The sequence below is a fragment of the Anguilla anguilla genome, chromosome 4 (genome assembly GCF_013347855.1).
Source record: "Anguilla anguilla isolate fAngAng1 chromosome 4, fAngAng1.pri, whole genome shotgun sequence".
NCBI classification, from domain to species: Eukaryota; Metazoa; Chordata; class Actinopteri; order Anguilliformes; family Anguillidae; genus Anguilla; species Anguilla anguilla.
In genome coordinates, this window is record NC_049204.1 from 34,472,469 (window position 1) to 34,498,046 (window position 25,578).

At 49.3% G+C, this 25,578-nt stretch overlaps 1 protein-coding gene across 3 annotated transcripts in view; it reads right to left on the reverse strand.

Annotated features, from left to right (window-relative positions):
• Positions 1-25,578, reverse strand: part of zeb1b (zinc finger E-box binding homeobox 1b) — a 90,410-nt gene that overhangs the window by 64,444 nt on the left and 388 nt on the right. The window contains exon 1 of one of the 3 annotated variants that reach the window (XM_035413551.1): positions 23,723-24,612. The exons of 1 other annotated variant lie outside the window; for it this stretch is intronic. In XM_035413551.1, coding sequence (XP_035269442.1) covers positions 23,723-23,738 — 16 coding nt within the window. In that variant the 5' untranslated portion in view covers positions 23,739-24,612. Of the gene's footprint in view, positions 1-79; positions 178-23,722; positions 24,613-25,578 lie in introns of those variants that run through there. One more of the 3 variants, XM_035413552.1, reaches the window with a different exon arrangement.

Here is a 25,578-nt window from a genome sequence, read left to right on the forward strand (position 1 = left end):
CAGGAAAAAAAAAAACAGCATTCTAGAGTGTTAGAAAAAGGCTAAGCAAAAATAAATATTTCTCAGTAACATTACATACTGTATAAGGGTCTGTAATCCAGTCAAGAGGTGAAATTTTGGGAACCTGGAACAGAAGCAAGCATCCCCTTCCTCATGATAGGGCACAGCAGTGAGTGCCCCCTATCTATCTGAGCCCCCCCAGGACTCTGTGGGCCTCTGTAGCCCCACCCAGCTCTGTGCTGGGGCGGGGCCAGGCTCTTGTGCCTGACTTCTCCACGGTGGAGTAACTGAAGGGCTGGGAAGGTCCCACACAGTGAGTCACAGCAGGTTATGTCAGCTGGGGGTTTTGGTGAGCCAGTGGTAAAGTGGCTATCATACGGAACTGGATGTAAGCAAAGAGAGACCGAGGACCCTGTTCCTCCTCAGAAGTATTTAAGCCAGCCCCCTTTTCAGGACGGGGCCAGCTGAGCAGGGAGAGAGCTGAGCAGGGAGAGGGCTGAGCAGGGAGAGAGCTGAGCAGGGAGAGGGCTGAGCAGGGAGAGGGCTGAGCAGGGAGAGGGCTGAGCAGGGAGAGAGCTGAGCAGGGAGAGAGCTGAGCAGGGAGAGGGCTGAGCAGGGAGAGGGCTGAGCAGGGAGAGGGCTGAGCAGGGAGAGGGCTGAGCAGGGAGAGAGCTGAGCAGGGAGAGAGCTGAGCAGGGAGAGAGCTGAGCAGGGAGAGAGCTGAGCAGGGAGAGAGCTGAGCAGGGAGAGGGCTGAGCAGGGAGAGGGCTGAGCAGGGAGAGGGCTGAGCAGGGAGAGGGCTGAGCAGGGAGAGAGCTGAGCAGGGAGAGGGCTGAGCAGGGAGAGAGCTGAGCAGGGAGAGAGCTGAGCAGGGAGAGAGCTGAGCAGGGAGAGAGCTGAGCAGGGAGAGAGCTGAGCAGGGAGAGGGCTGAGCAGGGAGAGAGCGAGCCGAGAGCCTGCACCCGACTGTCAGGCTCGCAGAGCATGACATTCCAGCCGATTTTTAGAAGGTCGTAAACGTCAGAGTGCACATGTAAAGCAGTCGCACCTGCCCAGTGAACTCTTCATTTTGCCAGCAGTGGAGCACGGCGAGGCTGCAGCAACCCTCGAGAGCGGCACTCTGAGAGTGGAGCTCTACGGAGAGCAGCCCTGAGAGTGGAGCTCTACGGAGAGCAGCCCTGAGAGTGGAGCTCTACAGAGAGCAGCCCTGAGAGCGGAGCTCTACAGAGAGCAGCCCTGAGACTGGAGCTCTACAGAGAACAGCCCTGAGAGTGCAGCTCTACAGAGAGCAGCCCTGAGAGTGGAGCTCTACAGAGAGCAGCCCTGAGAGTGGAGCTCTACAGAAAGAAGCTCTGCCAAGAAGAGCTCAGGATAGAGCAGCACTGGGCAGAAGGAGAGAAGGTCCCTGGAGGGAACAGCATTCCTGTCATGCCTCTGCCAGCTCTCTCACATTCAGAGACAGCCCCACCGCAGCCATGCACAAAACGCACTCTCATACCCACGGTCAGAGTCACTGGCACCGCGTGTGAGAGCGTGTTTCCTTCCTCCAGAGAAGGGATCATTAAGTGGGTCAGAGAAGGAGGCTGGGTCTCATGCACCCACTCACCGGGCTCCCAGCGTAGCCCGCAGTGTCCCTCCAGCCTGCCAGGGTTCGTCTGTGAGAATATTCCGTTACAAAGCGCCATTATTCCCCCATTAAGGAGCTGAATGGGCACACTCATACCGGGGTCGAGCATGACTAAAACAGAGTGTGAGAAGAACATCTGCTTGGGATTTGGGATTGGGCATGACCGCGGCCGAACCCACACGCGGCCTTCCTCGGGACCGAGGGGAGGCGCTGGAGAGGAGGAAGGAGCCGCGAGCAGCGCCGGGCTCGAGGAGAACGCGGAGCGGGTTCCCCCCGGAAGGAGAGCCCAGGGAGAACCGCCACGAGAGGCCGGAGGTCTCGCCATTAGAAATGAGAGCGGCTTTGAGCGCAGCACAGGCAGCTCAGCTGTTAAAATAGACGCGGTATCACAGACACTGCTGTGAGATCCACCTGTTCATGAGAGTGAGACCAAAAAGGAAGACTGTGAAAGAGACACTGGTGGGGGGGGGGAGTGGAGTGGGGGGTGGGGGGGGAGTCCTTGAAAGATAATCCGCCTAATGAACGGTCCACTTGCAGCTGAAATGACTCTCAGAATCTTGTTAATAAGCAGTCCTTCAATTCTGCACAAACTGTTCATTTCCTGATGTAACGTTACGGAATTCTACGTCTTACGTGAGAAAGGCTAATTTAATTACACAAAAGTAATAGGACAGGGTGGGGGGTCTCACAGCCAAGGCCCAAACCCTCAATAGATTCACAGAGCCCGAATCCAACTGCCAAAGAAGGCACGTTTAAAAAAGCAAACACAGACGCAGTAGCCTTCACCACATCCCTATTTCAACATGTTTCAATTTATGAGCAAGAATGTGCCTGACACACACCCAGAATCAGCCGTATGCAACAACGATGTGAGGGATACGTAGTTGCCCAGGGTTTCTGGGTCATTCGCGGTGGATTATATCATCTGAAGCAAGCTTTCATTAGATTCACTCATTTTAATAGCAAATCCGTAATTTGGCCGCGGCCTTCATCCCTTGCGTAGCCGGGGATTCGAAAGGGATTCAGGTTTAACGTGCGATTTACAACGTTCATTAGAAACATCGGTGAATTATCTCCAGCTCGGATTACTATAAATATGTACTGTCCCATTGTGACTGATTCATGTGACACCCGTTGCATTAAGGGAAATCTAACGAGGTGCCACTTCCTTCTTCGGTGATACGCAGAATGAGGTGGAAATGTGAGCTCAGACCTCAGAATAACCCGAACGAGGTTAATGCGCGTGATATCTGCCGCCATCCCAGTGACGTTTCCGATGAGGTTCTAGGCGGGGGAAGCCTGGGCGCGTGCTTTCAGCCGAGAGCAGCAGCGAAGGCGAAGGCCTGCACCTCGGACGAAAGGGCCTAATGCTCGCTCCCGTCCGCGAGAAACGATCCAGAAAAGCACTCTCGGCCTCCGCCGGGAGACACATCCACGCGGAGACGACCACTTAATCAATAAGACCGCGTTTCCACGACAACCTTTATTTCCTCCCCCCGTTTCCTGGGATATGATTGCGCCCGCTGTTCCGCACACCTGCCACATGTTTTCATATTTGTCTGACAGCCTATCCGTCACCTTATTGGCTTTCCGCGAAGAAACCTCAGTCGGGGGGGGGGGGGGGGGGGGGGGGGGGGGGGGGCGTAATAAACAAACGCAATAAGGGAATTCTGGGAAAAAAAATTTTGGGGCCGAGTTTTTTTTTTTTTTAAGAGCTGGGGTGTTGTTCTGCGCCGGCTCACGCCCCGTCAGACGCAGAGAGCGGAAGCGACAGCCGGCCTCAGAGCGCCGGAGCGCCGCGTACAGGCCGGGCTCGGGAGCCCCGGGGCCCTGCTGCCGCCGCGGGGCTCGCCCGTTTCCCGGGCCGTGTGACCGGGGCGCTCGTTAGCGCCGCTCAGAAGGGGAGGCGGTGAGCGACGGGGACGATTACGCCCTCTTTTCTTCACGGCCCGCCCCCCGGGGGGACGCGGGCGCGGGACGGTCACATCATGCGCGCGAGACGCGCTAGCTTCGTTCCGCTGCGCTGCAGGCAGAGGAGCGCTCTCAGAGACTGGAAAAGGCTCGCTTCATCCTGCTCGGTCCAGTCTGAAGTATTCTACTACTGTTTTAAAGGCGGTGTGGAAATGGGGTTGTGTAGAAACAGAAGAAAGGTGTGTGTGTGTGTGTGTGTGTGTGTGTATGTAGTAATTCAGAACTGAATTTTTCAGACAGGAAAATGTTCAGGTACTGGAATGGTTTGAGCAGCACTCCAAACAGGCCCTGAAATTGTGCTCTTGTGCCATACTGCATATTGTACAACACAGTCCCATTCAGACTAATGAAGTACTGTGCTCTTAACTACCATAGTGCAGTTAACTACCATACAGCACAGCGCAGTACAGAGCATTATGGTACATTATGCCAGAACCCCACAGAGCTCATGTGAGTACAGCTCAGTGAAACACACCTGTTGTTTGAACACACACGTACACACAGACACACATGCACACACGCACAAGCACACACACAGATACACAAGGATGGACAGTATTTCAAATGCATCTGTCTGTAAAAACAATACGCATTTACATGCACATATTCCACATGTCGTGTGGGTTGCTTACCTCAACACACCAGGGCTGTTTCTACATAACACCACTTCCACATCCTCTCTAGCACACGGACGCACCCGCAGTTACACAGACACACAAGCACACACTTTCCCTCTCTTGCGCGCATAGAGGCGCTGGTATTTAGACGCACACACACACACTCACAGATCACATGAGCTTCCTGCCTTCCCCTGCTGAAGGACAGCGCTCACACGCGGGCTCATGCCCGGGGGCGGGGAGGTTAAGAGTACACGTTGCCTGAGCGTTTCATCCTTTCTCTTCCGTACAGGAAACGCGGATCATGACTCAGTGGCTGGATCTTAGCCTCCGAGTAGCCCGTAACTCCTCCTCAAAGTGGAGCTTTTTCCTTAATCCCCAGTTTTTTGGGTCAGAGGGGTTCTGCTTCCCTCGCTGCGGATTCCTTTTCTGGCCGTGTCCCAAGCGCTGAAAAACAGCTGCCTTTCCAAAAACAGCCGCAGAACCGCCGCGATACGCCGATCTTGGATTCTTACGCGTCCGCATGCACGTAAAGCAGCTGTCGCAGAGCGTCTCAGGCATGTGGGAAATGTCGGCGTTCCGGCTGGGCGTGGGCTCTGCCACACTCCTCCCGATGTTTAGGGTTTGAGAAGGTAAATGAAGCAGCATGTAAACAGGCTGCCGGGGCCGGGCGCGGTGAGTCAGGAGGAACAGGCGTGCAGTTCGGAGAGACAGTGACTCAGAAGGGGGGGGTTCAGTCTAACCTCCGCGCCGCTTTGAGTAATCAGGTTAAGCCGCTTCTTAGTAGTCGTGGAAAAGAATGAAAAATCCAAAAACAATAATCTGACAGACATAAATATGATGCATTTATAATGTCTAAAATTGCCGCTTTGAATGCTAAGGGCTAAGGACCACATAGCACCCCCCCCCCCAAAAAAAAAACAAAAAAAAACAGATGACAGGAGGATAGAGCAACTGGAGAGAGGAGATTAGTGCTGTCATTTTTCATTCATCAGTGATGAATAGGTGTCTGTGACACATCACCTGCGTGACCAGTGTGCCTGCGTGCTTTACAGCGCTGGCTGGTCTGTGACTCCCTCCCTGTCCGTGTGACGTTTACGGGTCGTCTGAGATACGCGAATGACGGCGAGGTCGCCAGAGGCTGCTCCTGGGGGCTGGGGGCGGGGTCACGCAGCAGACGGACAGCACTCTGCAGGGGGAGGGGCAGAGGCAGCTCCTGGGGGCGGGGTTACGCAGCAGACGGACAGGGTTCTGCAGGGGGGGGGGGCAGAGGCAGCTCCTGAAGGCGGGGTCATACAGCAGACGGACAGCACTCAGCAGGGGGAGGGGCAGAGGCAGCTCCTGGGGGCGGGGTCACGCAGCAGACGGACAGGGTTCTGCAGGGGGAGGGGCAGAGGCTGCTCCTGGGGGCTGGGGGCGGGGGCGGGGTCATACAGCAGACGGACAGGGTTCTGCAGCTCCTGATAAAGCTGGTGCCGCACCGTGGCTGTGCGCGGTGGCGGTCGTGTTGCCGTACACATTAAATCCAATCTGTCTGCTTTGCCTAATCCCCACTGAACCCAGAAATGCAAGCGACCAGTAATCCCGCGGATCTGGTAGCCGGCATCACATCAACCAGCGTATCTCACAGTGCATTACCGCTGTGAGGCAATCAGTCTGCGGGTGGATCACACTCGAGTACTGCGGGGCGAACACAGACTGCGGATCCACTGCCTGCCTTCTCATTCTTACCTGCAAGGTATTTCTAACGTAAAAAGACCATTGTTCAACAACATTCATTTTAATACAGGAGCAGGGTGTATGGAAATGCAAGAAAACGTTCTTAAAAACTTCAGCTCAAAGCGCGTGGCAGTTTGGTCAGCTGAATTTGTAAGCGAGTAAATGGTTTCATCGTGTTGGAATACAGAATGCTCTAGTGTGACCAGCAACAAGGTAAACAGATCGCAAAAAGCAAAAGGTGTCAATCACCCGTGCGTTACGATGTCGCCGTGATTCGGGCGTGGTCAGCCCTGTGCTAGAGCCAATAAGAGCGAACGCAGCCAGGCCTTTTGAACTGGTGAAGCCAGGTGAGCCGTAATCCCTCCCAGGTGAGACTCCTCTACCTGAGGACACCAGGACTCCACTGAGAGGGAACCGCTGTCCTGTTGAGTTCAGCAGCCACTGCTTCACACACCGCACACCGCCCGCTCTGTTTCTGAACGGCCTGCCTGGGGCTACAGCCTGCATTTGAGCCGCCGCGCGCGAACCCAACAGCCGTCCGCTCCCTCGGCTCTGTGGCGCGTAGCCATCCGCTATCGCGCTGATGCGCTGGCCATACGTGCCGCGGTTACTCGAGAGTTTTACGTCATATTGTCTGCGCGAGGAAGCTCTAGGCTGTACGGTACTTGAGCCCGGCTCTACACCGCGGAGAAGCGTCACACATTGTTCAGAAGAGATTCCTTGTCCTTTGGGGATAAAAGCCTTTCCCTCTGAATCCCACCCTTATTATTCTCTGACAGAGCAGAGGTGTTAACATTTTCAACATGAGCTAGCGTCCCTGCACATGGCGGTCCTGGAGCCCTGTTCTTTTTTTCCCCTAGCGCTGGGCTTGTCGCGATGTATCTTTGGTTTAACTGGCCTTGCTATGGTGTACTTTTATCCAACCCCCCCCCCCCCCCCCCCCCCCAAACTGTTAACAGCTATTTTAAGAGTGGCTTGTTTTTTAAAAATCTGTCCTTTGATTTACTGACGACATAATGCAAAGTCTTTCAGCTAAAAAAACAAATTCAGCTCTGATGAAGTGTGCACCAAGGACGCTAAGATAAGACGCTGTTGTGTCCTGGACGCAGGTGGAGGGCCGAAGCGTTACGCATTCTTGATGGCCAGCGTCAGGGTCGGACTTTTCAGCTGATGTCATTCGTAAGTAGTAAATGCATTAGGAATTCGATTTCGAAGGCACTGTATTAAATTATCTTTTGTGCAGAAGTCAGATTTTGTCTTCCAGACAAAATAATGAAGAAAAGGGTACAACATGTATGCTAATTCAACAGCAGCCACAATGGCATTCTATACAAAAGACAATACAGTTTCCTGAGAACAGGTTAGAACAGACCTTAACCTGGACCCATACCAACTCCAAAAATAAACCAATATAATAAACGTAAAAATAAATAAACCACGAAATGACATTGGTCAAAAATGTAGTTTGACAAAATCTGAAATCACAGGAATTTCAGAAAATCTTCAAAAATGTATCCGATCCACCTCCCTCTACGAGCTAATTTTTTATGCTATTTATTATGTGTTGGATGTTTTATATATAAACTCATTCCTGCCTACCCCACTTGCTTTTAAACCTTTAACTGGTATTTCTCAGAAATGCAGAAAGGCAGACCTTAAACTCACCCTCCCCTTCGCAGCAGCAGAGGCATGTGACAAAAAACGTGGTTCGGACGCGAGTCGCGATTCAGGCGGCGGCGGCGAACGGCGCTACGGAGCCGGGCGGACGCGGGGCCGAAGACGCCGGCGGCGTCCGTGTGACCCTTCTCAGCCGGCTCTCTCGCGGGAACGCCGCTGGCCCGATTCGCCTCGCGGGACTCTCTCTCCCCGGCGCATGGGGCGGCGGGCGGACCCGCGGAGTGTCTCCTCCGGTCGCGGGGACATACACGGCGTCGCGTTGGTCCTCCTCCGCTGAGCTACCGCCCCCGCCTGGCCCGCTCGGAGGGATCAGCTCATCGCCGGGCGGTGGCCCGGGCCAGATCTGACCGCGCTCCGTTTGGAGAGACATGAGAAGGGCTCGCCCGCCGTATTGTCTGGGCTGGCAGCGACGCCCTGGCAACGGCGCCAAGCACAACATGGCCCCCCCTCCCCATCCCCCCCCGATCCCCATGAAAGGCAAGAGACGGGAAGACACTACGCGTCGGTGAATGGAGCTTATCAGCACTCCTGGGAGTGGGCAAACTGCAGTGAATGAGCACACTTGGAAACACCGTGAGAATGCAACCATTTTCGGGGCATATGCGTGCTGTTTGTAGTGTTACGCTGTTGCGGCATATGGTCCAAAAAGAATATGCCTCACCACGGAGCTCGCCTATTAATAGACTGAACTCAGCTTTGAGAGTAAACTGACGTTACAGTGTTTCTATCACAGCGGCTTACAAATTTTACAAAAGCAGCAAGGCATGTTTTCATTGCCTGTAAGATCCCAGCCTGCCAGCTTGATTTCTGGCGATAGAAAGCGTGTGCTCTCCTCTGATAGAACTCGAGCAGTGAGCCTGTCACTCTTATACCATACAGCCCGCACAGCAGAGCTAGTGTTTCCTATCTGAGAACAACTGCTTAAATTGCACAGTAAATGTTCCGTGTTAAATAAACACAGACAGAGTAAGCCATACTCTGATAGAGTAGATTTGACAGAGTAGATCTGGACTCACATAAAGTCTGTTAGAACTGAATCAAAATATAACCTGAGGAAACTGGAGCAGTCAACCCTGGAAGGAGATGAGGAGGTGGATCATGTCCCCACACATCGCCCACAGTCAGCTGATGGCCTACACCAAGGGTCCAACCTGGGACTGAAGAGCCTAGCTGGCATTCCTGGGAAGTTGCTTCTGAAGGAATTTCTTGAATTTTTTTTGGGGGAGGGGGCAAAAAAAATGTGAAAGCGTAAGGTCCACCTGTGTTCTGCGTCGCCTGTTTAACCGGCGTAGCCGAAAGGACTCTGACAAGCTAGCCGCACACCATCAGAGCGTGAAGATGTTCCCTCCGCGCAGCGTTCACAAAACATCATGCCGTTTTTTTTTTCTTTGCCGCTCCAGGTGCTGCCTGAATGGCTCGCTCCTCCGCTCCTCGTCTTTGTGCGCTGAAGAGATGCGATCGTCGCCTTCATCCGGCTTCCTGGGCACGGAGAGTCGCGGCGGATATTTCGCCGGCTGTCGGCGCAGCCCTGGGTTCCCGGGCAGCTTCCCCTTTAAACGCCTTTCACAAAAGACGCGGCCCTGAGGAACGGCGCTGCCTGCCGGCGAGGGTTCGGGGGCGAAACGCAGTTTACCGGTAACGCCGCGATCCCTCGCCTCGCTGGTCGAGCCGCGCTGACGCGTGCGGATCACCGCCACCTTCCCAAATATCCATCAACCCCTCTGAGCGAGGGAGAAGCAGAATACTGCTCTCTTTCTGTTTATTTTTTTTATTTTATCTGATTTTGAACTATTATTGCTGCACTTTATTTTTCAGTCACTTTCTTATTTAAATTTTTATAGTTTTATTTTCATTTGTGGCCTATGTGTGCTTTTGCGGCGGCTAGCTTTATACTGTTGCTTCTATAGCATTTTGGCAAAAACGAAATACCTCTCGTCATTCTAATTATACCTGCATGAATCCCAGGGGTGAAAGGTCCAGGGGTCAGAACGTAGAAGTCCTGCCATGTGCTTCTCTTCCATCCATGAGCTCAGCCAGCTGATTTCCCTAATTAGTTCTGCCTCCCGGCTGAAGAGCTGTGCTAATTAGCACGTACATGTGACTGGAACAAAATGCCGGAGAGGAATTTCACTTTCCGAACCTGGAATTTCCCACTCTGTTGAATCCTAGGATCCGTCACCTGTTCTTCCACCACCTGCACATCAGTGTTTAAGCATCACGCGGTTATCTGGGGCGGCGCAGTGGCGCAGTGGGTAGCACTGCCGCCTCGCAGCAAGAATCCGGGTTCGAATCCGGCCTGGGTCTTTCGGTGCGGAGTTCGCGTGTTCTCCATGTGTCCGCGTGGGTTTCTTCCAGGTACTCCGGATTCCTCCCATAGTCCAAAGACATGCAGGTGGGCTGATTGGAGACTCTAAATTGCCCATAGTTATGAGTGTATAACTGAATGGCGAGTGAATGATATGTGTGCCCTGCGATAGATTGGCAGCCTGTATTCCTGCCTCTCAGCCCAATGCACGCTGGGATAGGCTCCTCCGGCGACCCTGCCCAGGATAAGCGGGTATAGATGATGAATGGTTGTCTGGGGTAAGTTGGGGCCGCCGACCATGGCTCAGGGGTACGGGGGGGGGGACCCTAAAACTAAAGCTTGGGCGGTCCGAAATCCCCCTCACGAGCTGACAGCGGGTAACAAAAAACCAAAACAAACAACCGCGCTGTCTCCACAAAGCGCTTCTTCCTAAATGCCGGCGTCTCTCGCGCGCTCTTTATGAGCGGCGGGGGAGGGAGAGGAGGAACAGCTTTAATAATGATGACATTCATCATCTTCCCCATCGGCGTCGCTGCGTATCCAGTCCGCCTCCGTTTACGAGCTCGCTCTTTCACACTGCTCGTTATCCGTCGGGCGCTTTATATTCAATTTAATTCCTGACCACTCCGCTCGCTTTCAAACCTTTAATTAATATTGTTCGGCTGGCGGAGTTCCTTAATTACGCGAAGGAGAGCTCGCCGACAAGCCGCGCTTTCTTACTAAATGTTCGGGCGTTTCTTTTTGTGTACCGTACAGCAATCGCAGGCGCTGTTCAGCAGGGGCCGCTGAAGAATAACGGCAGACTTCCCAAATCATTTGGGACATTTTTTAGTTAAAGGAGACAGAACATGTCATTCGTAAAACTCTATTAAGATCACCTTGCAGGGGCAGGTATGCTCAACAGTAACGTGAAGGACGATGAATGAAGAACGACGTGCATGTTGGCCACTATGGAGTGAAGGACGGAAGGCCAGGGAGAGGGGAGAGACAGAGAGAAGGAGGAGTGGAGGGATGAACGTGTGTGGAAGGGAGGGAAGGAAAGATGTCCTTCATTGTGAGAGAGCCGGAGGAAGAGGGCAAGGGGAAAAAAATAACGGGAAATAGAGAAGACAAATGAAAAAGAGATAGAGGGAAAAAATGGGAGAAGAAAGTGAAAGAAAATGCGATGTGAGAGAGTGAAAGAGCGTGTGTGTGACAGAGAGAGGGACTAAAAGAGAGTGAGTGAGAGAGAGAGACCCATAGTGACCCTTGCTGACTGGCTGCATATTACCATACAGACATAATGACTCCTGCTGTCCAAAGCCGGTGTGCCCCCTGGAGAGGGGCAGCCAGCGACAGCGCCTCCTTCATGCACTTACTTCTCCATGAAAGCAGGGGAGCGCACGGATCTCACCGCGCAGTTTGTCAAAATGTCACACGCCTGTCACACAGCAACGCCTGTCCCCCGAAATGTCACCGCCACCCGATGGGGGGGGGGGGGGGTTGGGGATACCTACAGGGGAGAGACTACGCTTTGGATGCCTGCCTCGTGGGACAGGGGGGATCAGTCAAGGGTGCAGCTACACCTCACAGCCTTTTAAAAACGCCTTTCAGCAGAGCGCCCAGGCAAATCTCTTTCCACATATTATTCCCCATTAAGGTGTTTCGGAGAGGTTGCCGGGACTGCCGTGCAATTAGCTTCCCGAAGTGTTCGGAAGGTGCCTCTAAAATGTTTTTTTTTTTTTTTGCGCAGCGTAGAAGGAAAAGGCCTCCTACGGTCTGCGCACAACCTGCAGGACTCTGTCGCCACTCTCTCCACATTTGGAGGGCAGTAACCCACGAGCCAGTGTTTCAACAGTAACAACATAACTTCTCAAATGACTTTTATCAGCACGGAACTCACTACATTACATTACATTACAGACATTTGGCCTAGGCTCTTATCCAGAGCGACATACAACAAAGTGTATAACCACTAGGTTTTACATACATAGTTTCCTATTGAAAGACATTCAAGTAAAAAAAAAAAAAACATTTTGCACAGTGAAAGCTGAGGGAGGGCTGCACCAGTAGCAGGGAATGCATTTCCTTACCACCTGAATTTCCCACTGTTCTGACCGTCAGTTTACCAGTTGAGCAGAGTCTTTTAGGCTCTATATGTTCAGCTCATTAATCTATACCTTCAGCGGGGAATATTAATCACAAATACAAATTTGTTTGCACAGCACAAGTAAAAGGAACTTGATTGTTTTATATGCAGAGATACACCTCACAACAATGCCTTTTCTCTCACGAAGGAATCATGGGGCAGACAACTGTCAAGCGACGTCAAGTCCGGACTGGTATTCAATAAACAGCTCAGCCGAAGCTAATTAATGAAAAGCTCTGCTGGGGGGGGCGAGGGGGGCAGCCGGTGCGCTCAGTAGGTGGGGGGCGGGGGGGCGGGGGGGCGGGACCAGGGCAGGGGGAACTCTGAGCCAAGTTTTGACTGTAAACAAGCGAGCACCTCTCCAGCGTGGCTGGCCCCGCCTCCCCTCGTCCCCAGCGCCGCGCGTTTGGCAGGTGGGGGGCGGTCAGGTGAAAGGTCGCTTCACCGCCGCGCTTCCCAGAGCCGCCGGGGGCGGGGGCGGAGCGCCAGCGAAACGAGACGCAGCTGCGGGCTTCGCTCGGCCGCCGCGGTAAAAAACCCGCCGCCCTCTTCTCACCCGACCCGCCGCTCACCTTGGAGGAGAGCAGACCACAAAAAAAGGGGAGGAGGCGGGGGGGAAAAAACACACCACCTTGCCCCGGCCTTCCCCTCCACACGCAGCCAGAGCTCAGAGTGTTCAGCGGAAAGGCATGCGGCGCACTGACGCACGGCGTCGGGGGAAGTCCAGGGAGAGGTAAATACTGTGTGGCGAAATGTCTGGGGACTGAACTGTTAGGAGAGCCCAACACAAACACCATCCATTAAGCAACGGCTCGACTCAGCCGAGCGCGGAGAGCTTCCGCAGGAGCGCTGAACTGAGACGAGAACCCCCCCCCCCCAGGGCAGACTGTCCCCGTGTGCGCCAGGGAGCCCAGCGTAACCGCCGCCGACGGGCTCGGCCAATGGGTGAGCGCCCCCGACCGACTCCGCGCCCGGGCTGTTCTCCTGAGAGGGGAAGCTCCTCCCCGGGGGAGCTTGGAATCATGGGAGGAATGGGCCTGATGCCCATTGTGGCAGTGTGGGGGTGGGGGGGATAGGCACAGACCCACGGAGTCACATCTGGAACAAAGCCCCAGAGGACAGAGGCTCGTCTTTTTCTCTCCTCTGCCCCGCTCTGCCCATCCTCCAGCAGCACATCCGTTTCTCGTTTGCCCTCCCCTGGTTGTTTACGGCCGCTGACATTTCGCATGGGAGCCCTTCTGACTAATAAACCCTGTGACTAAGATTTCTGTAAAAGCTGCGTTCTCCACAGCGGCGCGAGGGCTGCGCTCTTAGTCACCGCGGCGCAGATGAGCGCAGGGAGCTGCCGGCTCGCTTTTCGGGGGCCTGGGGGTTCCTGGCCAAAGGTTCGGTTTGATCTGCATGGCACAGATTTCAGGCACGGATTCAGTATTCACCTGTGCTTCACTCGTGATCGTTGACCCTGAAGCTGTGAGTGTGTGTGTGTGTGTGTGTGTGTGCGCGTGCGCGTGTGTGTTTGTTTGTCTGTGTGTGTGGGCATGCTTGTGTTTGTCTGTGTGTGTGTGCATGTATTTGTCTGTGTGTTTGTGTGTGTGTGTGCACATGTGTGTGTGTACGTGTGTGAGCGTGTCTGTGTGTGTGCTTGTTTGTGTGCACATCCGTGTGTTTGTCTGTGTGTGTGTGTGCGTGTATTTGTCTGTGTGTTTGTATGTGTGTGTGCACATGTGTGTGTGTACATGTGTGAGCGTGGCTGTGTGTGTGCTTGTCTGTGTGCCATCCGTGTGTTTGTCTGTGTGTGTGTGTACATGTGTGAGGTTGTGTGCGTGTGTGTGTTCTAGAAACAGGGAGTGGAATGGTGAGGTCTGCACTCTGTACTCTGTCTGTGAGATGCACTATCATGGCCCTACATGCTGCTGCAGGATAACAGGGTCAGACTATTTGATTAAAATTCTACACGCATCCTGCAAATCCACTAATAAGATCTGCTCCCTCCTTCACCGGACGTACCTTGGCCCACTCCCTCAGGATTGACGAGAGAGAGAGAGCGAGAGAGTGAGAGAGAGAGAGACAAAGAGAGAGACAGAAACAGAGAGAGAGAGAGAGAGATGGAGAGAGAGACAGAGAGAGAGAGACATACAATGGGCTGAGATCAGTAAGAGCCAGACAGGAGGGTGACACGGATTACCTTGCTGAATGGACCCCAGAATTGTGTGTATTGCAGGGAGCTGCAGAGGAAATGAAGTCTCTCTCCCTCTCCCTCCCTCCCTCCCTCCCTCTCTCTAACTGAGTTACCTGTAGAGACAGGGAATGAAATAGCGGTGTGTGCTGTCTGTGCCTTACACTGATAGCAGGGGGAGTGGGTCGTGCTCAGGTCCCGTCGCCCAGCCTATCAGGGGCCCTCGGGGGGCCAGGAGCGGGGCCCTCTGTGGACGGCGGTTTCTATTTAGCGCGGCGCTGAGGGGGAGCCGCGGCGACGGCGGCGCTCTGTGACCCGCCTTCAGCGCGCGTTATTAAAACAGCTTCATCACGCCGGCCGCTCCACAGCGAGCCGCTTCCAATTTACAGCACGGGCAATTACCCCCAGAGAGGGCAATTAAGTAGAGCCATCAACAGAGCACGCACAGACACACACACACACACACACACACACACATACACTCACACATACACACAGACACACACACACAGAGACACACACACACACACACAGACACACACACACACACACGCATACACACAGACACACACACACAGACATACACACGCATACACTCACACATACACACAGACACACACACAGACACAGACACACACACACACACATACACTCACACATACACACAGATACACACACAGACACAGACACACACACACACACACACACATACACACACACACACACACACAGACACACACACACACACTCACACAGACACACACACACACACACACACAGGCGCGCACACACACACACACACTCACAGACACACACACACAAACAGAAAGCGTACACTGTCATTTCATCCTGACTCCACAGAGAGAGCAAGCAGAGAAAACTTAATTTCCTGCCTCATATAGTTGTGCTGTTCCCTGAGTCACACAGAAGCGAGGGATCCGTTCAGAGAGGTAATCCACCGAACCCATCTGCCCAGCCTAATTCATGCTGGCACAGAGGAGAGTGCGGCTCTGGAGCTACAGACAACTCACTTAGGGGTCGATGAGTTTTATTGCTGCTACTGTCCAACTGCATTTACACTCACGGACACCATCGCACACCTGCATACGCACACACACATACGCACATCTGCACACCTGCACACACACGGTTCACGTGAACACACACATACACACACACACCTGCACACATGCACACACACATGGTCACATGAACACACACATACGCACACATGCACACACATACGCATACCTGCACACATGCACACACATACGCATACCTGCATACAACAGGTATAAAGTGGTCATAAAAGAAGTCCGGCCACACGTTTCTTCCCCCATGAACTCAGCCAGCTGACTTCACTAATTAGTTCTGCCTCCTGGCCGAAGAATTGTGCTAATGAGCAAATCCAAGCGATGGGAACAAAATATGGAAAGTATTGTTTTACTTTCTGCACCTGGGCTTCAGCACCTCTGCCTGTAGAAGTGCACGCTCGGTCAGCTGTGCGTACACACGAGGCACAACAACACAGAGACACACGCGGCACAACGACACAGAGACACACGCCGACGCAAAGCCAGCGCCGTAACGCTCGCCGTGCGCTGACTAGCCACGCGCTGACTCGCCGCGGCGGCCGGCTGATTAAGGCAGTCAGCAGCCCGCGCCCAGAGCGCGCTTCCCGCGAGCGCGTAAGCCCACGCGGTTTTCGCAGGGGCGCTGACCGTCCCCTCAAGTGGCTTTTTAATCGGATTCCTGTCTTCTCGGCGCTTCCTTCCCAGGCGCCGTCTCCGTGGCGACACGTCACCTCCTCGCTTGTACAGCTGGGCGTTCGCCGGAGGGCCGCGGGTTAAGCTACGCCGGCGCTGCGGCTCGCTGATTCACGCTCGGGGACGGTTACGTGACGACACCGGGGGCTTTTTGGGTTTTCGGTTTCGTTTCTTACGCGGGGCGCCCCCATTACACCATTAACTCCAGCGCTTAGCCTGGACTGCTTCAGAAAATACCCAGATGTACAAATGAATAATAAGGCATATTTCTACTACGTGAGATTCCCTGGATAGCTGTGCACATCAAGCAAACAGACAATAATAAAAATTCAAGAGCAAACAGAAATGATGATTACAGATGATCTTATGTGTATAAAATCAACGACGGGGCGAACCATAATGTTTTAATACACGTACATGTTACATTAAATTGCCCGTTTATGGGAAGGCTGAGAATACACACTTGGAGATCAGAAATTCAACTGTTAAAGATGGAAGGACCTTATGCAACCAGCCAAATTACTCCATTATAGTTAGGGTGCGTTCCCACTATGATCTGATTTCTGGGCAGGTACACCAGATCTGTCAGAAAGGGACAGATTGGTACAGTTTACCTTCCAGGTTGTAAATCCTAAGTGTGCCTGAATTTGGGCACAGGCCATTTGATACACAGCGAATATCTCCAGCAAAAATCTTAGCATACCTTGCGCATATTTGTTCGATTTTATTTGTAAACGTAAATCTCCCAAAATAGCTAATCTGAACAGGTGTCTCACTCCATGTCCCTCCTCTGTTTACTTCACACATTTTATCAATTTTTTTTTTCCCAACACACCCAACTGTTTCATCTGTACCCATAAAAAACAACTACCTCACTCAGTGCTAAAAGCAACCGTGCTTTGCATGGCCAACTCATTTTGCTTCCCGGCCAGTATCAGATGACCTAAGCCACTTTAGCCCCACACAGGAACAAATTACATGAGCCAGTTTAGCCCACACTCTGGACCACCTTGGCCTAGTATCCCAGGATTCTTCCCTGGACTGACGTATGTCAGATAACACAGCATCATTTTTCAGTTGCTTTATAGTACGTAATAATCGCAGAGAGGTGAAAGTGTCCTTAATTTAGACATCAGGTGCAAATGATGTCACAATGCAGGTGCCAGTGATGTCACAACATGGCCGGCTTCCAAAGCTTGGAGTGTGGCGTTCATGCAGACAGCTCTGACACTTGGGCCAGACTATGAACAGACCCAGAGCCTATTTAAAGAAGTAACATGGTGGTTTTCACACTTTCGCGGTTTTATGTGCTGTTTGCACAAGAGGCATTGAAGAAACGCGATGAGTAAAGTATTCAATATGTCCGTTCTTTATTTTTGGAGAGATATGCGTTTTAAGTTTATCTCCCTATTTTCAACCGGTTGAGAATGTTATGGACTTAGTGCGTCACAAGTACAGTAACCACTCCCCTTTCCACGCCCTGTAAAGAAATCTGATTTAGGTAGCAAACAACAAGGCTGAATCATTCTGATGTAATTTACATAGAAACTATACGCTGAGATCGCCTAGTTTCACTCACTGTGGCTAAGCGGAATCGATAACGTTTCAGAAAATATATAACTTTAAAAGGTTTAATTCAATCTTCTGCTGGGACTTTTGCCGTTTATTGAGGGTGTGAAAGAAAATTTTGGTGCCACTGACTATAATCAAATGTTTTTCAGGTTTACCGTTTGATTGAGCAAGTATCATTCAAAGTACATTTTTATGGGTTAGTGCTGTCTGATTGTGCTAGCTACTTCACATTAACCTTGTACGGTGATCAGTAAAGACTAACAGCACAGCACCACTTAATTATTGTCACTTCTATCACCACTGTAATGAACTAAAAAAGGTGACACTACCTTTTCTGTGAGAAATGTATTGTCGAGCTCACGCGCATACACTGCTGGCGACATTCTAAGGCTCCGTTTTGCCCTCCCGACTGTTAGTCAGATTGCTGTGATGATAGTTAATTCTAAATCATATTTGGGGACCCATGGATAACTCCCATAGTTTGTGCCGCTGGCTTACAGGCAAGACCATGCAAATATTTGACTAACGTTAGGTTCACTTATTAGAGTGCCTTTTAAGGACTATTAGACTATCTCTGGTTGGTTATATTCATTTATGGCTAGCTAGCTAACATTAGCTAGCTATGTAGTTTGCTTTCATAATGTAATGTTATCGATAATGTTAGCTAGCTAGTTTGCTTTCATGAGGACATTATAGTTGTGGTTTTATCTTAACTTGGCTAGCTAGCTAGCAAAAATTATTATTGGATATAAGTCAACGTCCTTAGCTATCAATACTTGATATACTAAGTTAGCTAGCTTGTGAAAATTCAGTCTCCCAAGATGAGCGTGTATCATGGAGGTAGCTATGGTAACGGGGCACGGTCTGTCAATCATAGCTAACTGACAGTTCTCATTACCACGCCCAGACAGTTCGGGTGAACTTTTATAGTGGGAAATTTAGGCTTAGAAAAATAAGTTTTAAAATACATTTAAATGACTGAATAATAAAAAAAATATGCACATTTGTTTTGTGGTTGCCTAAAGACAACTGGCAAGTGTCACATTCAACCACCATGTTACTCCTTTAAGGGAAGCAAAGAGCTCCATAGCCACAGTAATGTGTATGGGGTTACTTCGCAACCCCCCCCCCCCCCCCCCCCCCCCCCCCCCCCCCACGCTACCCCACCTGCTCTGGTGATCCTTCACTACTCCATTAATCCCAAAAAAAACTCTGTTAACACTATTATTTCATCAGCATCACTCATTCATATTCTATTGTTCTATTCCATGTGTCTCTTCTAACAACTTCCCCAATTTATTTGTTTACTGCCAACAAATAGCAACCCTTTGTCAAGCTGGTATATGTAATGCACTTATTGGGATTCCTGCCAGACAAACTTGGACTCCATCATACTTGGAAAGACATGTATATGTGCAAAAAACACTTTCTTAGAATGGGATGTGCACATAACCATTCAGCACAGGGACACAAACATGCACTTTCTCACTCACACACACACACACACACACACATGCACATGTATGCACACACACACACACACACACACACACCCATGCTGAAGAAAGAAAAAAATTGGACCACATAACCAAATAGTCTGTAAGAATGAGATTTCATAAATTCTTGGAATGTTCCACAGATTCCTCAGTCTCGAGGCCTTTTTCTAAAGAGAATAGGCATATGCAAATAACATGCACAGTATGGGAAGAAGTTTCCCACAAGCAGAGTGTGAAAAGACTGCTCCCTCCCTATACAGAGGCCAGTGAATGGGCCCTTTCTTCTGCAGGAGAAAGTGTCTGAGGTGGAGCGAGCAAACTGCAAAGGTAACTAGGTCTTTTCTCCTCCAGCTCCCTCTCTCTCTCAAAGCCTTAACACACAATAGCTCGTTTAAGCATTCAGCCTGACCAGCCCCAATAAAGCACATCCAACTGCAGTTCAGAGGGTAAGTGAAACTGCCTTGGGAGAGGGGGTGTTATGCTTAACTTTCTTAAAGACAAAGGTTTGCTTCCACACAAAAAAAAAACTAAACAAAACAAAAAAAAACAACAAAAAAAAACAGCCTAACTCCACCAGCAGCTGTTTATGAATTCAAGTCCGGTTAATTGTTTTCATGGTGAGAAGTTTAAGAAACCTGAGAAAGAAGTAGGACTATTATTGTTTTCATGCTGACATTACTTTAGGGGGATGCTGTGCTCTTTTGCATCTGTAAATCAACTGCACCTGCAGGTACATATTCCTAAAAGGGATGTTTACTCATCAGCACAGTTCATTCTGGCCTCTGTGCGAAAACAACGCCTAAAATAGAATTCTCTGCAATGTTTGTGTTTTATTGCTTAATATTTTGTTTCAGTGTGTAACACTCGAAAATGTAAGTACTTTGAGTGAAGAAACATTCTCTCTTCCTCTCTCAGCCTTTTAGAGACACATAAGGTGCAGCTGTGGGTTTCACTCATTGTCTGCAAAATGAGGCAAAAAAAGACACAAATAATCGAATGTACCATCAGAAAATCACTACAGCACATTTCAAATTTAGCGAGCAACACGTTAACTGTCCTGACAGCAGTCCTCTAGTACAGTAAAAGCATTTATATTCAATGTTACATACGGCTAATCAGCTATCTCTCAAACACAAAACGCCTGTGACAAGAAGACACACCCACAGTTTAAAAAAAAAAACTCTCTGGAAGGGAAACGCTGTTAGACAAGTGTTTTGTGCACTCAACCATTTTTAAGGTTGGGCGGTCTGAGCCTGCAATGTGAAACAGTGGGATTAAAAAAGGCTTCTGTTACTGCTTTCACCAATCATTAAAACAGAGGGAGGGAAATGGATGTGGGCTGCCCTATATGGATATAACAGCGCCCCTGTGTGCTGTGCATTAGCGAGTGGACTAAAGGAGCTATTCAGACAGAAAGCGTTCTTTACGTGCGTTTTGGTGGACGAGATGCGTCCTGAATGATGCTAACCGCGCAGCACCCATGCGCTTCTCCCCCTGCGCGCGGTTTGCAGGGCCGGCCTAATCACGACGCGGACGGCTCTCTCCTGGCGACCACAGCCTTCCCTGCTCCTTCCCTCCGCCTCTTTCATAATTACGCGACAAAAGAGTTTGTCCCGCTATAGCGGTACTCAGGGATGCAGAGTAAACAGTTATGGTAAGGAAGGAGGGTCTCTCCCGGGCCAGCCACGACCGCGTGCTAATTCATGCTAATCTCAAGAGAGAGAGAGAGAGAGAGAGAGAGAGAGATCGAGAGAAAGAGAGAGAGAGAGAGAGAGAGAACGGATGCGTTGTTATGCAAAGCCCCCCGAAGAAAAGAGAGATCACCTTCCCACACGCTGGCGGCCACAGCACCTCCGACAGGCTCCGCAGGCCCCTCCCCCACTCCCCCCCCCCCCCCCCGTCACACAACATAACGGAATAAAAGTGGAGGGGGGGGGTGAGGGGGGGCTGAGCCTGGGACAACCGTGGTGCTTTGTTATTCTTTTGAGTCCTTTTCTTTAAAGGGACCTAAACACACACACGATTTGACACGCTCTCAGGCTCACAAAGACACAGGGAGAAAATGAAATCATACTCAAGGCACGCATGGGTACCTAGGTCAAAGTTCACGCAACAGTACCCCTGGCTACTGTGTCTTACCAGGCCGAAAGATGGATAGAAAGGGATGGGGGGTAGGGAGGATTTGGGGGGGGGGGGGGGGGGGGGGTTCTGTTTTTCCCCTGACTTGGCACTTTCAATGAGGCAAAGGAAGTTGCTCTCAAGAAGTCAGATAAATGAAAATTTCCTCTTTTACTAAACTCCACACACCAGGAGTAGACCTTTTAAATGTTAACAGATGGCCTTTTAAGAACTGCACCAGTAGACTGTAGAAATTCTCTTCTCTTGCATTGCTTTGCTTCTAAAAATGCCAGCTAACCACATTTTTTTTTATTGTTTTCATGCAGGTTTACTGCATGCGGTTACATTCAGTATTAGCTGAAAAAATATACTAGTACACTTATTAAACCTTTATCAGCCACATAAACAGGCCATTCTGTCACTTTTGAACAAAACTGACCATTAGTAGCAGGAACTGGGTGTAAAGTCCTTACTTTTCTCACAGAATTTCAGAGACTTCATGAAGGTAGCGCAGGTTTTAAAACGGCTAAAAACTTCAGTGCATGCATGCTGAGAGGGGCTGGTTTGACGATGGTTAGTCTTTCAAACGTTTGAAATCCTTTACTTAAATACAATATAGCATTTCCCTTTAAAACAAAAGTCTGATGCGCCCTGTTTTCTACCAGCTACAAAGCTGGACCAGCCAGGGTTTGTTTATTTTGTTAGGAATGTTAACATGGGCTACATTCCTCTATTCCCAAATTGCAGTCTTAAATTACCATTCTGCGGAGTGCTATTCCTAAAGGGAGTGGATGAGGGAAACGTGACAAAGAGCTGCAGTATCCCCACCCATTACAAACACCTGTCATCCTGCCAGCTGTTAACACCTTGATGTTTACAGCTGTGACTTGATCTCACCTTCGTCCATGCGGATGGGAGGAGCCGTCGGTATCAAATGGAAACTATCTGTGGTCACGTCTGGGTCTACGAAAGACACGCTTCTAGGATCCACGCTCCAACTTTCAAATATTTTAATTTGTATGACAGCCACTGTTAGTCATTTCACTTCCTGGTGATTGGTAGCATCGCTGGAGAGACTGGTGCTTGAAATTAAACCAAAAAGCCATTCACAAAGAAAAAGAATCAAGTGCCCTTTTTATATCAAGAAATCCAGGGTTCTCACCGTGTGCTATGTGTTTCCGCCACTTGTAGCTTGTAGCTGAGATGGGAATTCTACAGTTCTTTCCAACAAAATATATGCCTATTAGTTTCAGGCTAGTAACACAGAGAGCATGATTCACACCAGATTTACTGGTTTAGGATGATTCTCAGATGGAAGCAATCCACTAAGTCTGCTCTACCAAAAGATATAGACTCATTTCTCTGGAGACCATGATATGAAGAACCCCACCCATTTGTACAACAACATCTATCTTGTAATTGGACGCACTCTGTGTTCATCCAATGGGTCACTTTTGGTTTCAGAACAGCCTGATGAACACTGACAGAAAGAAGGAAAACTGCTGCTGCGCATAGCTGCCAGCTGGAAAAAAAGACAAGTTGGGGAACTTATAGGCAGGAAGCGCACCCTACTGCGCATGCCAACTCTTCCGATTCCAGAGCGCTGTCTTTCGGAATTCTTCACCGCCAAATAGCACACAGCTACTACCACATATATATCTTTACAACGTTAAACATAAAATTTGAAATAAATGTTCTTTCGTTACAGGACATAACACTCGTATGACAAATACATTCTGAAATTAACTGAAGTAGGCTACAAAGAAAGACTGGAACAGGTGTGAAATAACACTAACCAAATATTTATTTTTGCACAAATATTGGTTCATATAAATATAACAGAATTGAATAAAAACAAAAATAAAGTGCAATAAAGTAATTAAAAAATGAGGCAAAAGTGAATGTATCAAAGATCATGTATTAGAATGCCTGAAATTGTGACGTAGCCTGTGTAATATGCAAGCACACGCACATAAATAAAATACCTTACAAGTTCGGCGCTAAATTAATACACATAAATGAAAGCAAATTGTCATCTTTACATCAACAACATATACAGTATTTTATAACCTTATATTCAGCCACCTGTTCTATCACCTTGCTTACCTGGTCGTCTCCTACATAAATTCAGCCCCGCCTGTACTGCAGTAACGGTCGACCGCCATTCTTCCTGGATTCACTCAGGAAATGACACACACGTAACAAATGGAACGTAAAAAGGGAAACATTTCAAAGCATGATGCAAAAAACGCATTGATACTTCGGGCGAAATGGAAACAACGTGTAATTTTCATCCACCTTAAGCGCCTCATGATTTTCGTCAAACGTCTTATAGAGCCCAGACAAGGCGGCACGGACGCGTTACAATCACACACAAACTCCGTCAGTCGGGAAAGCAACACATACATACCACTTACTTAAAACACAATGGGATGGGGAAAAAAATGACAACACACGTAGTAAATAAATCCCTCCCATAAGAATGAAGCCATTTGACAGGAGGGAGCTGGCAGCATGCAGGAGATAACTAAACACCATTTTTTTTTCTACCTGCACAAGTTGCCATTTGCTGCAGCGTTTAGGAATCTCTTTCGCTTCTGTTAGAGACAGATCGGTTTTCACGAAACGACGCCTTTTCACAGTCTGTGGATTTAGTTGTCCAGAAATTAGACTCGCAGATTTGCTTTTTCAGAGGACATCTGAAAGACCAAAGCCCCATTCCCCCCGATCAGGTAAACATGTTTACCGCTCCTGAGCTGAGACTGGGTGGCTCAACACTTCGCTGTGTCACACGCGTCGTCAGCGGCAGAGGGAAAATCCTTATCTTTTGCTTCTGAACATTCACTAAAGATCTAAGAGCTTTAAAAACACTTTACGATCAATAAAAATAGTGATAATAATGAGAAAACAAACAAATTAACGGATAATAATAGTCTTTCATGTCAATAACGTGTAATAAAACATTCCGCCCACAGAGGAAATTAATTAAATAAGAACCGTGGTTCACAAAAGTAGAAATATACAGAGTACCCTATAAAACACAAGACAGCGCAATAATCCCAACTCAAAATACTGAAAGATAATACATTCATAGACAAGCTGTAACATTTCATTCATTTTAATAGAAGAAGTAAACTTCTAATACTTATAGCCTAATGATTTAGGCTGTATCACTTCATATCACGCGCGTGTTGAACATAAAATCGCCACGAGATGCAATATAGCATAATAGTAAAACCTTGACGGTAGCTACGCTAAATTGATGAAATGACACAGAAAAATTAAGAACTCCCAAATCCGTCTTTAGTTTCGATTAATTTCCGTTAATATATTTTTCCAGTCGCAACTACTGCGCCTCTAACAGCACGGTTAGATACGATAAGATAAACAGAATGCCAAACTCGAGGTTGTGCATGTACATGCATTCCTTATATAGACTGCTGCAGTTGTTCATGCAGACAGAGCTAGAGGCCCCTCTCTTTTCTCAACCTTACCACCCAACACGCATTGTACAAAACAGGTAGCAATCTAGCAGGCTAGTTGTTCGTGTAATCCCGAAAATGTGCGTGCTTTACCATTTGTACACCTTATTTCATTGTAACTCCATGCAAGATGCAACCTATGGGACATTGGTGTGGACAATAAAACGCAAAATGATCATGTAACTATATTTATATTTTTAACTGCAAAAATAATCTGAATTCTAGCATATTTCACGTTTACCTAAATGGAAAACACGAAAATCTCGTTAAAGCAAACCCATTCCAACCACAATAAATTGTAAATCGTATATCTGTACACATTTCGCTGAAATACCTTATAAAACCATTGTCACGAGGACGCGCTTAAACTCAATGCAGCAACAGTGTTTCGTCCACTACCTGTGATCACGCTGAGAAGTGGGATCAAGCAAAAATATCCCTGTACTTCCCCGCTACATGTTTTACATAAAATACACAGGCTGTCTACATTGCAAGAAATGGTTGAATAACTTTTTATTTTATTTTAAAATAGCTCGATACATTGAAGCTGTTCCGCTGGGATAGCCTATGCTACCAAGCTATTTATTTGATCGGCTGAAAGCCCACCAGGTAGCCGGCAAGCAAGCAAATAAGTTTCAGTTCAGTAAAGAGAAAGAAAAAAAACATGCGAAACTCGAGGGCGACCCGAATGGAGTTCCACCTTCAAAGTTACAAGTAAGACAACTGAGAAAATAAATTCAGAGTAAAAGAAGAAGAGAGAAACATGAATAGGGAAACAAAAGCGAGTCCCAGCAGCACGAGATTAGGTGCGTATAACGGTTCAGAGAGCACTGAACCGCTAGGCGGAGAAAGAGACGCGGACCAGGTATAACGGTACACCACATAGGCATATAATACAGAGCTTACTTACTACTTTCCAGCACT